Genomic DNA, 13,507 nt, shown 5'->3' on the forward strand with positions numbered 1-13,507 from the left:
AAGTAGCATCTTGCTTTCTAGCAATAACGATCCCCTTCTTCCTATCTTATGCCTTTCATCTCAAGATCTCAGAGGCATTTAATTGTTGAGGTCCCATTAGTAATTTAGATTTCCAGGAAAGGAAAATGACTCACAGAGAAGCCGGATGGTAAACAGCTCCTGATGCAGCTGCTGATTTATCGGTGTTTCCACTCTGCTAAGTGGGATTACAGCTTAATCTTTCTGCCTTTGTTTCCCTGCCTGTGACACGGTGGCAGTTACACACCAGGCAGTTAATGATTCACGAGCATCTCTTTAACTCAGCTCTTGGCATCCTGCGGGAGGTTGTGTCCGGATAATCCCCGTGGCTCACCCAGCGATGGGCGCTGGGGGTGGGGAGGGAGGTTGTGCCTTCATCCCAGACACCGAGCAAGGCGAGAGCTCCAGAACCGACATCCCTGCAGCACCCGCTGCCTCCCGGCGATACCGGCGTCTGGCCGGCCGTGGGGGCACCCGGAGCTCGGCTCTTGCCTCTCCCCGCTCTCAGGAGCCCAGAGCTGGGTTCACCCCACGCTCTGCTTGCAGGTGACGCCCTTCCCAGAGACCTACCGGGAGACACTGCACACCTACAAGATCAGCGAGCAAGACACCGATGTAAGAGCAAACGCCTGTCCTGCATGTCCTGTGCTGTTGTCCCTGTCCCCCGCAGCAGGTCTGCTGTCCCCACAGAGAGATGGGACTTGGTGTTGCCCGGGGACTAAATCCTCCGCTGAGCTTAGCTGCCTGCTCTTGCCCCACGTCCTGTGTCACCCTGGCTGGGGGTTGAGTCCTTGCAATGAGAGCAGTGGGCTGGAAACCTTCCCCAGGACCATATATTGTCCCAAATCCATGAGCCATGTCCTGGCTGCATCTTGTCTCTGCCAGGGAACTTGGCCCTGGCTGAGCACGGAGCCATTTGCGCGGGTGAACCCCATCGCAAGGCTCTCATCCTCCCCTCCCTTTCTCTTTCCCCCCGGGGACAGAAGCTGCTGGGGAAGCTGTGTGAGCAGAACAAGGTGCTGCGGGAGCAGGAGAGGCTGGTGCAGCAGCTCCGAGCAGAGAAGGTACGTGGTGGGCAGCTCAAGCAGCCAGCTGGGTACAAACCTGGCTGCATGTGGTGGTTGTGACCAGGCAGCACCTTTGTGGTGGGGAAGTGACACATTCTGCTGGCTTGGGGACAGCTCAGCAGGAACATATCTGAGCTGGGGGAGACGTCCAGGCTCTCACGGCTGCGTCCCCCTCTTGTTCCTTGCAGGAGAGCCTGGAGAGTGCCCTGATGGGGACGCACCAGGAGCTGGAGATGTTTGGGAGCCAACCCGCCTACCCAGAGAAGCTGCTGCACAAGAAGGAGTCGCTCCAGAACCAGCTCATCAACATCCGTGTGGAGCTATCACAGGCCAGCACGGTAATGGGGTCCCTGTTCCGTCAACCCCGAGCAGCCGCCAGGACTGTCCCCCACCTCCATGGTCCCTTTTCTCCTTCCTGTAAAAAATAAAAACCTGCCAAAGACCCCCCCCAATCCCCTCATCTTCCCCCCCAGGCCCTGGCGAACAGCACCGCCGAGTACGAGAGCCTGGAGAGCGAGGTGTCCGCCCTGCACGACGACCTGTGGGAGCAGCTGAACCTGGACATCCAGGTGAGCAGGACCCTGCCATCCCTGGGGTCCCCCCACCATCCCCAGGGTGCTCCCCATGCTGCTGGGTCTCTGTAAACCCCCCCAGCCCACGGCAGGTGCCTCGGGGTGCAGAACAATGGCTCCTGGCAGGAGACGAGTGGTGGGTGTGATGGTTCTGACCCCCCGGGCTGTGTCTGCCTCGGCTGAACGCCCACGGGTCCTGGGGTGCAGCAGAACTGGGGTGCAGGGGAGCAGTGGGAGTGCTCTGGGGTGCTCTGACTGCTGCCTCTTCTCTCCCCTCCAGAACGAAATGCTCAACCGGCAGATCCAGAAGGAGATCTGGCGGATCCAGGACGTGATGGAGGGCCTGCGGAAGAACAACCCGTCCCGCGGCACGGACACGGCCAAGCACCGCGGTGAGCAGGGCCCGTCCCTGCCCTGGCACGGCACAAACCCCAGTGTGCCGCGGCATGGGGTGTCCCCGGCGCCTCTGCTGTCACGAGGCAGATGGCAACACCCACTTGGGAAGATGGAGGCCGTGGTGCACACGCTTATTTCTGCTTCTCTCTGCAGTGGCCATCGGCCCCTCGGGGACGTACAGCTCCAACAGCCCCGCCAGCCCCCTGAGCTCAGCCAGCCTCACCAGCCCCCTCAGCCCCTTCTCCCTCGTCTCTGGCTCCCAGGGCTCGCCCACCAAGCCAGGACCCAGCGAGGTGAGTGATCGGGGTGTCCGCAGGGAGCCCTTTGCCACCATTGTGTCCCCAGCCTGGCCTGAGCCCTCGCTCTCAGTGACGCCGGGCACAGAGCACAGCTGGCTTTCCTCGTGGCTCTGCCTGGGGACACCGTTTTGGCCACCTGCATGGGCTGTGGTGACCCTCCGTGACATCTGGATCTATGGGCTTTGCAGCCCTGAAGGCTGAGTGTTGCTCAGCTCCAGCTCCTGCTGCCACCACCCTCCCGTCTCACTGCCCGTAGTGACACCAGCGCTGCTGGACCCCGAGCTTCATCCATGTGAAATTTTGGGTGGAATCTGGGGGCTCCCCAACCCCGCCTGGCTGCACGGAGGCGGTGCCAATGTCTCCTGGGGGCTGGGAGCCCCTTGCTCGGGCAGCCCCCGAGCCCTGCCTGGCCTTGGGGACATGCAGCAGTGAAGGCAGCATGAAGCACTGTCCCCTCTGTGTGGGGACACGAAGCCTGCGGGGCCCTGGGAGCGGCAGCTGGCTGCTCTCCCTTCTCCTCCCCTTGGCTCGACGCTTCCACTGTGTGTTGTCTCGATCTTTTTCTGTCTCTTCCTTCCCGGCTCTCAGTGTCTCTGCTCTCTCGCCTCACGCTCCTCTCCACCCCAGGAACCGGGTCCGCCTCGACCTCCCCTCCCCAAGTCCTACGTCCCCCTGGAGTCTCCTCCGACCATCCCTCCGCTTCCCAGTGACAGCCGCCCCTGGCCGTACCCCACCTCCCCTTCCTGGCAGCACAGCGGCGAGGCCAAGAGGGGACAGGTACCGACACCTCTCTGGAGCAGCCAGGGCTCCCATCCTCTTCCTCACCAAGACATCGGCTGGCAGGGGCTGGGCCGAGGCAGGCGCTGGGGCTGCGGTGGCAGAGGGGACAGGGACAGCATGGAGGTGGCACTTGGCCAGGGGACAGCAGCATGCGGCTGGTAACTGCCCTCGCCAAGGGGAGGAATGAATGGGCAGTGTCCCCCTGGCAGCCTCACTGTGGCCATCCTGTCCCCACCAGGTCCCCTGCACCCACATACAGCACCCACTGGGTGCCCCCAAAGCTGCTGCAGCCCCACGTCAGCCCCTCTGCTTTCCTCTGCCCTCACCTCTCTCACTGTCCTTCTGTGGCACTGCTCCCCCTGGCAAGCTCTGCCAATGGGGATGAACCCCCAAAACTCCTGTCTGGATTTGGGGATCCCTGGTAATTCCTTGGCTGTGGAAGGGACTGTGTCTGCAGGCTGCGTGTCACCCCATGGCTGCGGAGGGCAGCGGGTCTGTCCCCAGCCAGGACAGGATCTCACCAGGGACCTGCTTTCCCTTGCAGCCCAAGCTGAGCTTTGAGCAGAGCAAGAAAGAGGCACAGCGAGCGGCCCCCCCTGGACCCCCAGCAGAGGGGCTCCCGCAGGGCCGGCAGGAGCAGGAGGTGGACAAGCAAGCGGCTCTCAACAAGGGTACGGCACCAGGGGCGGTGGGTCCCCTCCCGCGAGCTCCCTGTGCCTCGCTGGACCCCTGCCCCTGGTCCCCGGGGACTCAGCCTGGTGTTTGGGTTTGCTCCGCAGTGGGCATCGTCCCCCCCAGGACCAAGTCTCCGGCGGAGGAGGAGGTGATGCCGGTGGCTGGTGTGGCGAGGAGGAGCACCAGTGGCATGGCCAACGGGCTGGGCTCTCGGGTAGGGCTGGGGCAGCAGACCGGGGGCTGTATTACAGCCTGCAGCCTCCTTGGGACCCCCGGGCTATTTCAGCATGTTCCCCCCACCCCAAGAGGGGGCTGAGCATCCCCATTGAAGGGGGCTGTGGCACGGGGTGGATGCGGGTGCGTGACCGTGGGGCTGGGTTCCCCCCAGGAGAGACCGAAGAGCGCCGTGTTCGCCAACGAGACGAAGGTGAAGATGAGTGTGGAGGAGCAGATCGACCGCATGAAGCGGCACCAGAGCGGCTCGATGAAGGAGAAGCGGCGCAGCCTGCAGCTCCCCAGCAGCCAGCAGCCCGACACCCCCGGCACGAAGGCACCTGCCTCCTACAAGGTGGTGAGTCCCTGCACCAGCCACGGGGCTGGGAAAAAACAGCTGTTGCTTTGCAGAGCGACTGGGGTTCCTGATGGAGCAGAGGGGACGCTGGGGGCTGGGGAAGGGGACAATGTGCCATCCCGGTCCCTCGCAGGTGCGCCGGCACCGCAGCATCCATGAGGTGGACATCTCGGACCTGGAGGCAGCACTGCGTTCCGATGACCCCGGCAAGGTCTACGAGACGCCCCAAGAGGAGATCGCCCGACTGCGCAAGATGGAGCTGGAGCCGCAGCACTATGACGTGGACATCAACAAGGAGGTGAGGACGGGGTGTCCCGGGGGAGGTGGCAGCCTGGGGCATCCCTCCCTCTGCACCCTGCACCGGGGGGTTGATCCAGCTCAGAGTGCCCGGCCAGGGGCTGCCCTGCCCAGGCCGGTGCTGGGGGAGAGCGGGACAGGTGGGTGCTGGGCTGGGGACGGGTCCACAGCGCTGGCTCAGCTCAGCCCTCTCCTCTGCACCCAGCTCTCCACGCCGGACAAAGTCCTCATCCCTGAGCGGTACGTCGAGCTGGAGCCCGATACGCCGCTCAGCCCCGAGGAGATGAAGGAGAAGCAGAAGAAGGTGGAAAGGATCAAGACCCTCATTGCCAAATCCAGGTGAGGCTGCTGTACCCCTGCCCGCCCCAGCCATCCTGGGGGGCACCCGCCTGCACCCCTTCCCCAGCCACATGTGTCCCGTTGAAACCGGGAGTGGGTGCTGATGCCGGGCACTCTGTTGCAGCCTGCAGAACGTCATCCCTCTGAGCGAGGGGGAGGTGGACGCCCCCCAGGACCCCGAGAGCCAGCTGCAGGAGCAGGAGAAGAGGATCGAGATCTCGTGTGCGCTGGCTGCCGAGGCCTCGCGCCGGGGCCGCATGCTCTCGGGTAAGGAGCAGGGCGGTGCAGGGGGTCAGAGTTGCACCAGAGGACACTGAGGTTGGATCCTGGGGACAATTTCTTCCCCAAAGGGCTGTTGGGCATTGGAACAGGCTACCCAGGGCAGTGGTGGAGTCACCATCCCTGGAGGGTTGGACAGACGGAGATGAGGTTCTCAGGACATGGCGCAGGGACAGGGGTGGGGGAGTGGGTGGACTCGATGGTGTTTAGGGAATCTGGAGCCTTGTGAGGAGCATTGGCTGCAGGACGGCAGCGCCTGGCCATGCAGTGTGCGGTGACACGCCGAGCCGCAGCGAGCATGGTGACATGCCACAGCTGAGCAAGGATGGTGGTGCTGCCCAATTGAGCACGGTGACGTGCCGTGCCCTGTCCATGAGGAGCCCTGCGGGGACTCACGTGTGCGTGCCAGGGCCAGGCACCCTGTGGCTGTTTGTCCTGACCGCGCTTGCTTCCTCCCGTCCTTCCTCTCCCTCTCCTCCCCTCCGCTAACCTCTGGCTGGGTCTCCTCCATCCCCTCGCCGCTCCAGCAGCTTCTCCCATATCTCGTTTCCAGCTCAATGCGCTACCCCAAGCCCTCCCACCTCCCCAGCCTCCCCGACTCCACCGACCAACCCCCTCTCGTCTGAACCATCCCGGGGCGCCGACAACAGCCATTTTATGCGTGTCTGAGCCATGAAGTAAGAACCTCTTCTCTCCTACTTCATCCCACCCTCTCTCCATCCGGGGGGGGCTGGATGGGGGGGTGCCTCTTCTGTGCCTGGCGTTATCCATCGCTGCTTGCTCCAGCTAATGTCTCTCCAGCCACGTCAGCCCCATCTCCTCTCATGGACTAAGTGCTGGTGTCCTGCAAGGCAAAGCCCCTCCAGGCTCAGCTGGGACCTGGCGTGGGCAGGGGGGCTCAGCCGCCCCAGGCAGGGGGGCCATGCAGGAAGCAAAGGTGGGGAGTCTCGGGGTGAAGCTCTGGGGGATACCTGCCCTGGCATGTCCATGTTGGTGGCTGCAAAGTGGAAGATGCGGCGTCCTCCTGTGTGGTTGGAGGTCCCCGCAGGGAGCTGGGTGCATAGAACCGGATCTGTGGTATGATTTCCTCCAAGCAGGGCAGGAGAAGGGTCTGTGGGGTGGGCACAGGGGCTGCCCCACCACCGGCCACCCCACACGTAGCTCATCTCCACTCTCCTCTCCTTCCAGCTCAAGCCCTGGCTGCTGCCAGCACCAACAAGTTCCACGGGGCCACGTTTTAGTGCCCTGACGTGACACCTGAACCTCTCGCCATCATTTTCGGTTCTCCCGGACCCTCTTCCCTCCCACCGGCGGCGAGACCACCCGGCAGAGCTGCCCAGGGGGACGCAGCACCAACGGCGCTGTGTGTGTGCCAGGACGTTGTCCGCTGGAGCGTGGTCCCCAAGGAGCCCCCGGGCTACCAGACGGCGTGGGGACATATTGGCGGTGTCCTGGGCATCAGGCTGGCGTGGACAGCAGGCAGGGCCATCTGCAGTGGCTGTGTCTGTGCCAGGGCAGCCCTGGGGGAGCGTAGGACACCCCGGGCTCCCTGTGCTGATGTGTTGGTCTCCCAAAGGTCTGTGAAATGGCTCTTCTGGGTAGACCTGCCAGTTCCCACGAGGGATGGTCCTTCTGCTGGACTGGGATGCTTTTAGTATCTGTCGGGCTGGGGGGGGTCACTGGCAGAGCCCATCCCGTTGCTCATCGGCTTGTGGCTCAGCAGGAGGAGGAAGGAGCCGTGTCAGGGACAGGATGGATGGAGATGGGACTAGGGGGACACAGTGCCCGGGGCACCGCAGGCACGGAGCAGGAGGTCTGGGCAGGGAGGGGGACGTTGCAGGGGAGCGGAGGGGCAGTGGGGGTGAGGTGGGATAGTGAAGCCGCGGGATCGGCAGGGACCCCTCTGCGGGTGGGAGGGGACGGTGACAAGGAGGGGAGGGGGCTCGGGGCCAGGTGGCAGCAATGGGGCTCGTCTGTGGTGTGGGGAGCATCACCCCGGCTGCCCCCCCATCCTGCTGTCACCTCTGTCCCCTGAAAATCTGGCACCGCGCCTCAGCCCGAGACGTCGTCATTGCACTCCAGACTCCTTGGCTTGTTTGGTTTTCCTGTAGCGAGTTTACCCTTTTCTTTAACTTTCTGGAGGGGGGAAAAAAAGCGGGTTCTGTCTGAAGAGTGGGATCCCATGGTGCTGGGACGGGGTGAGGAGCTGGAGACCGTCCGTCTGTCCGTCCTGCAGCTGTTTCTGACCTGGCCTGATCCTGACACCCCAGGACCCAGCCCTGCACCCCCCACACCCCCAAATCCCCGTCGCCCACCGTAGCAATACTGTAGGATCCCGGAGTCCCGCTCCGCTCCCGAGCCTCCCGCAGCCCTCTTAGCTCATAAAGCTGGCCCTTTATTTTGCTATTACATGCCTTAATATATGTTTTATGGAAATTATACATTTATAATATATATCTATATTTGTTTTTCTCTTCTTTTCTGGGAGGTACTGTTTTGTGCTAAGCTCTCTCTCCACAGGGTTGTTGGCACCAGCCCTGCCGGTGAGTTACAAAAGCAGATTCTTTGCCAATTTATCAGTAAAAAAAAAAAAAAAAAGAAAAAAAAAAAAAGAAAAAACCTATTTAAATATATATATATTTTCTGCTTTTATTAAAAGCAAATTTATTTAAAAATAAAATATAAAGAGACTGTACGTTTTAAGAGATGATGCATTTATTTCCCTGTCCCCGAGCACAGCGGCGGAGCGGCCAGGGACTGCGGACCCAGAGGCAGCAGTTTCTCCCATTTCTGGGGACCCGAGGGGACGGGAGCATCCGGGTGCTCCTGCCCCAGGTCTGAGCTCAGCCCGGTGCGCCGGGACCCCCGTGCGCCCCACTGTGGAACCCGCTGCTCCTTAGTTTGGGTTTGGTTTTTTTTGAAAAGAAAAACAACAACCTTAATTTTATTTTGGTTATTATTTTTCATAACACTTCATATACCAGTGACTTGTAACCGAGGAAGGATTTGCATTGGGAGGAAAATCTATTTATGCACTGGGGAGGGTGGGAAGGGGGCACATGTTTTCTGGGTTTTTTTGCTAGTGGTAGAGAAATAAAAGTATCTAAGAAACAACGAGGTGTCGGTGTCTTTTGTGTAGAGGTGACCTCAGGTAATGATTTTAACATTTGATGGTGGATCGGTGGCTACAGCATCTCAACCAGCAGGAAAGGGTCTCGCCTTGCCGGGCGCTCGAGCCAGAGCTGGTGGCACCTTCTCCTCCCCCTCCCTGTTGTTTGGGGGGTTTGTTTTCCCAGTGGGGTTTATTTTTGCTGTAGCTGCTCATAGAGGAATAAAACCCACATTTGTACTTGCCGAGTTGGTGTAAAGCTGAGGGATGAAAGCTGCTGCTTTGGGAGTGTGGAGCTGGTCCCTGTGCGTGTTCTCAAGGGACCCGCAGCCACCTGCATCCCCCTGTCCATCCTTGCCCAGGTGGGACCCGTGGCCACCAGCCCCTGTGTGTCACCCTGGGCCACCGTGTCCCCCGGCAGAGGTGCTGCCGCCATGGGGCGGGCGCTGCCGGGCTGTTAATGATTTGCGGGATGACGTGGGGACTAAAGGGCTTTCCAAGGGTCACTGCCGGGTGGCACCTGGAAGCGTGGCCACCCTCGCCCAGCCCCGCAAGATGGTGTCTCTGAGCGACTTCCAGCGTAAGCGAGGGGGTGGGGGGTGGCCCGGTGACAACGCCTGTCCCCATGCGACTGCTGCGCACCCTGGGGATGCTCCGCAGCACCGAGTCAGGGCTGGGAGCTGCTGGCTGGGGTTAACAGGGAGAGGGTGCGGTGGGGAACCCCATCGTGGGGTGGGGGGACGCGGGGACGGGGCAGGGCTGTGTTCACTGGGATCCTGCAGAGGCAGGTTTGTCTTCACCGTCTGCACTGGGAACAGCAGCTCGGAGGGTGCTTGGCTGCTCCGGGGGGCATCTCCAGCCTCCCCCACCACTGCCTGCTCCAACCAGCATGCTGCCGCTCAGGAAAATGCTGGAGATGGTCTTCCCATGTATTATTTCTTTGTGGTTGATTCTTAATCTGGAAGCCCAGAGGGGTTTCTAGGGTACCGACAGCCCCCGCAAAGCTTGGAGCAGGTGGGAAGTTGCTTCTAAGCTTTAGAGATGAATCTAAAGCACGTTTCTGGGAGGAAACGGGCAATGTGACCATGACCTGAACTGTGTGCCTGAGCCTCCACCTCAGCTCTCCCATCCTCCACAGGGATCGGAGTGGGACTGGTCGGCTTCGGCCTCTTCTTCATCTTTTTTGGGACGCTCTTGTACTTCGACACAGTGCTCCTGGCCTTCGGGAACGTGAGTACGGGGGAGCTGGGGCTCCCTGCAGCCCATGCTGATGCCCATGATGGAGCAAAAGGTCCGTCTGGGCAGGACTCCTCAGACCCACTCCCTTCATCCTCCCAGATCCTCTTCCTCTCTGGCTTGGTCTTCATCATCGGCTTCAGGAGGACCTTCACCTTCTTCTTCCAGCGGCCAAAGCTGAAGGGCACCAGCTTCTTCCTCGGGGGGGTCCTCATCGTCCTCATGCGGTGGCCGCTCCTGGGGATGCTGCTGGAGGGTTACGGCTTCATCATCCTCTTCAGGTCGGTCCCACAGCCCTGGCCATCCCAGCATGGGTGGGAGAGTGGGACCGGGCAGAGCCCCTGCTGCCCCCCCACAGCAAAATCCTGGCACGGAGCTTAACAGAGGCTTTTGTTTCGATACAGGAGTTTTTTCCCGGTGGCTTTTGGGTTTTTGGGTGCACTGGTAAACATCCCGGTGCTGAGCAAGGTGAGCAGGGTGCTGGGCAGGGCTGATGTGACCCTGCAGGTTTGCAGTCCCTGGGTGACACCGATCCTGGTCGACACCGATCCTGGTCACCGTGGTTGGGACCAGACAGAGAAGGTCACCGTGGTCTCCCCACACCCCCCAGGGATGCTCTGCAGGATTTTCCTGCTAATCAGGATCTGTGCCTGTTGCAGCTCTTGCAGAAGGTGGGAGACAGCAGCTCCATGGTGTGACCTGTGGGACGGGCCATGTGGCTGGAGATGGGACATCACGAGCGAGCCCTGGGTCCGGCTGTTCTGTGGTGAGCTGTCACCTCTCTCGGCCACGGGACACTCGGGGCTGGCCAGAGCCACCCCCACCATGGGGACGGTGCCTCGCTGGCCGTCCTGTGAGCAGCTCCTGAGTGAGGCTCCAGGGACCGAACGCGGTGCCAGACAGGCTTCTGGAATTATTAACGTTATTTTATTCTTTTTGTCTCCCCCTGTTGAAAGATTTAATTAAAACGTGTGTCTGAGACTCAGCTCAGCCTGCATTCCTTTCCCGGGGCTCAGGGCTTGCTCCAGCTCTGGCATCTCCTGGTGTCACCAAGAGGCATAGTGGCCATGGCTGGAGGTGGCACAGGGACTTTCCTGTGGCTGTGTCTGGAGGTGGCACAGGGACCTTCCCATGGCCGTGGCCCCGGCTGCCCTGCCCGCAGGCCCTGGTCACGGCGGTGGCCGTGGCGCTGCCTTCCCACGCGTCCCACGGGGCTGTGGAGAGCAGAGCCCGGGCAGTCACAGGAGAGGGCAGGGGAGGGTTAGGAAAACACCCATTAAACCGCATTAACATTTCATGACCTGATCAGAGAAGAGTAAATTACCCCCTTCAAACTCAGCGACCATGAAAAAGCAAATGACATATCTGGGGTTATTAATTAATTGAGAGATTCTGGGATAGGAGAGGGGGCTGGAGCAAATCCACAGCATTACAGTGATGTTATCTCTGAGTGTCATAGACCAGGACCGGCGTTTCCATCAACCTGGTTCCTGCGGGATGAGGCCAGGACGGAGCAGAGCTGGACCCGCTGGTGGGATGGAGCGGTGGGAGCTGCGGATGAGCATCCCCTGGTGCGAGGGCGGCTGCTCGCCGCACGGCAGGACCCGGGGCCAGCACGGCAGGACCTGGGGCCAGCATGGCAGGACCCGGGGCCAGCACGACAGGACCTGGGGCCAGCACGGCAGGACCCACGGCCAGCACGGCAGGACCCGGGGCCATCATGGAGCCATCCCAGCTGAACCGCGGGTGGGTTTAAAGGAGATACTCTGTTCAGGCTACAGAAACTTCTCTCCCCAGGAGCGCAGCCAGAGAACTGGTTGGATAACTCAGCGGGTCTGTGTGATCGGAGACACGAGTGAAATGGATGCGCGCCAGGTTTCTGTGAGCACTTGGGAAAGCCGTGTGCAAGCAGGAGTTTAATTAAAGCAAGTCAATCACATCAAAGCTGGTCCCTGTGCAGATACCCTTCTTAACTCGCCAGAATTAATTAGTGAGTTTGAGTTAAACCTACTCGCTCTCGATCGAAGCGCAGGCTGGTGCAGCTGGTGGCAGCGAGCAGGGGCTGCGGTGGGTTTGCACAGGTGAGAGCAGAGCAGGCGCTCAGCTGAGCTGGGGAGCTCATGGGGGCACCCAAACCCCAGCCCCGCAGCCAGGCTGAGCTCCCAGCAGCTATAAAGCAGGGCAGCCCCCCAGCTGGCTTTGGTTGTTTTGCATCGCTGGGGGGGTCTGACCCAGGGGAAGCTGCTGGTTTTGAGGAGGTGACTTTACTTTGAGTACAAATCACAGTGGGAGGCTTTCTATAGGGGAACAAAAAGCGTGAGCACCTTCCTCAGGTGAGCTTGGCTGTGGGCAGGAGGAAAGTATGAGGTGGGTTCATCCTGATGGTGTCAGGACCAGCTTTGGTGATAAAGCCCAGGGGTTCGGAGCAGAGCGAGAGCTGCTTGTGGAGGAGGGATGGGAAGGAAGCAGGAACTTGGATGTTACACAGGTAAGCGAGGGCTGCAGCCAGTGCCCAGCTGCAATTCCTGGCTTTGCTTCACCCCAGCAGAAAACCTGGGCTGCAAAACAGCTTCTCCTGGCCAAGCTTCATCTTCAGGGCTCCACCAGGACTGGTCCTGGAGACATCCCATGCCGGGTAACGCGATTCCCCTGTTCAACACCCCATCCCCACAGCAGCAAGTGTGGGTGAGCAGGGTATGTGTCCCTACCGCTTCCCTCTGCTGGGAAAACCCAGCGGGGATGGAGCAGCATCCCTGGGTGGCAGTGAAGGACATGTCCCACCAGGGGACATGTCCCACCAGGACACGGAGTGACTGGGACAGGCTGGAGCTGCCCCGGGGATGGCGCAGGCAGCAGCGAGCTGGAGCTGGCCCTGCTCTCCCCGGTCTGCGTTTCTGGAGCTGATTGCAGGGGAATGTTTTCCCTCTGGTTCAATAAATCGCAGATTCAGTGCGCCCTGCCAGAGCAGTTCTGGTTTTGAGCAAACACTTTGGGCGAAGCCCTGGCTGTGCTGACGTCAATGGCCGAATTCCCCCGGTGTCGGTGCCGACCAGAACCTCCTCTAAGTCCTTCCCAAAAGTTACTTTTGTGCTTGAGCTTTTCAGTCATCCGGAACAAGGATCTTCGTATGTGTTTTTACTAGCAACAAACTCGCAAACTGGAGATGTGTGTGGGAAGGATAGAAATGCATCTACCATTCTTTTTTAATTGTTTTTAAAAAATCTCTCAAGAAATAAGGCTATTTAGTAAAAATTTCTAATGATTCTATTTAGAGAGGGAAGTACTTAATATTTCAAATTGTATTTTAAGAAAAGTGCTTGTTCAGCCCAGCACTAAAATGGAACACATCTATCTTGCAGGAAAGCATTTGTTTCTCTCTAGAAAGCATTTTCCTTTAATTGTTCTTGGCTCAGTCGTTTGACTCCTTGAAAGCAGGTGGGGAAATAACTTAAAAGCATTCACCTGCTCTTCCCAGATGAGCTGCTCTCTATGGGATATGTCATTGTACAACCCCCAGCCCCTTGCAGCAAACTGCAGCAGGTTTCCCACACGAACGAGGGAGGAGATTGCAGCCTTGCCTGGTGGCTTGTTACCTTTGGTCATTGCAAATTCAGGTGAAGTGATGCCTTGGTTAGAACTGCCTGATACTTTGAGGTTGCATGGGAAGAGTTAAGCATCCTCCCTGCAGCTCTGGGTCTCCTGAAGGGCTGGGCATAAATTAGGATGGTCCCAGAGCCGGCTGACATCCTTAATGTCCCTCATCATGGCTTCTACCCTTCAAGCCAGTGGTGTGATGCTCCTTCCTCCTCCTCTGGTTCCTACAACCCTGTGCACAAACGCTCCCTTTGCAGGTTATTTATCCATCGCTG

General features: G+C 59.8%; 2 protein-coding genes across 15 annotated transcripts in view; both read left to right on the forward strand.

Moving 5' to 3' along the window:
- The window catches only part of PLEKHA6 (pleckstrin homology domain containing A6), a 38,235-nt gene extending 30,465 nt beyond the window's left edge, over positions 1-7,770 (forward strand). For 9 of the 13 annotated variants that reach the window (XM_065038951.1, XM_065038956.1, XM_065038953.1 and 6 more), the window contains 15 exons: positions 565-633; positions 1,002-1,082; positions 1,274-1,423; positions 1,559-1,654; positions 1,938-2,049; positions 2,207-2,346; positions 2,980-3,129; positions 3,677-3,803; positions 3,912-4,021; positions 4,196-4,378; positions 4,512-4,676; positions 4,881-5,014; positions 5,139-5,281; positions 5,847-5,970; positions 6,482-7,770. In XM_065038951.1, the coding sequence (XP_064895023.1) occupies positions 565-633; positions 1,002-1,082; positions 1,274-1,423; positions 1,559-1,654; positions 1,938-2,049; positions 2,207-2,346; positions 2,980-3,129; positions 3,677-3,803; positions 3,912-4,021; positions 4,196-4,378; positions 4,512-4,676; positions 4,881-5,014; positions 5,139-5,281; positions 5,847-5,962 (1,776 nt within the window). In that variant the 3' untranslated portion in view covers positions 5,963-5,970; positions 6,482-7,770. The remainder of the gene's footprint in view (positions 1-564; positions 634-1,001; positions 1,083-1,273; positions 1,424-1,558; positions 1,655-1,937; positions 2,050-2,206; positions 2,347-2,979; positions 3,130-3,676; positions 3,804-3,911; positions 4,022-4,195; positions 4,379-4,511; positions 4,677-4,880; positions 5,015-5,138; positions 5,282-5,846; positions 5,971-6,481) is intronic. The other 4 variants (XM_065038958.1, XM_065038964.1, XM_065038952.1 and 1 more) reach the window with 3 other exon arrangements.
- A 458-nt stretch (positions 7,771-8,228) lies between these two features.
- Positions 8,229-10,477, forward strand: GOLT1A (golgi transport 1A). 2 transcript variants are annotated; one of them, XM_005510334.3, is made up of 5 exons: positions 8,229-8,982; positions 9,541-9,632; positions 9,741-9,919; positions 10,043-10,106; positions 10,298-10,477. In XM_005510334.3, the coding sequence occupies exons 1-5, from the start codon at positions 8,670-8,672 to the stop codon at positions 10,334-10,336; spliced, it is 687 nt and encodes a 228-aa protein (XP_005510391.2). In that variant the 5' UTR covers positions 8,229-8,669; the 3' UTR covers positions 10,337-10,477. The 2 variants fall into 2 exon arrangements, with proteins under 2 accessions (XP_005510391.2, XP_064895038.1); XM_065038966.1 differs by having other exon boundaries at positions 9,807-9,919.
- The last annotated feature ends 3,030 nt before the right edge of the window (positions 10,478-13,507 follow it).

Source organism: Columba livia, chromosome 22 (assembly GCF_036013475.1).
Source record: "Columba livia isolate bColLiv1 breed racing homer chromosome 22, bColLiv1.pat.W.v2, whole genome shotgun sequence".
NCBI classification, from domain to species: Eukaryota; Metazoa; Chordata; class Aves; order Columbiformes; family Columbidae; genus Columba; species Columba livia.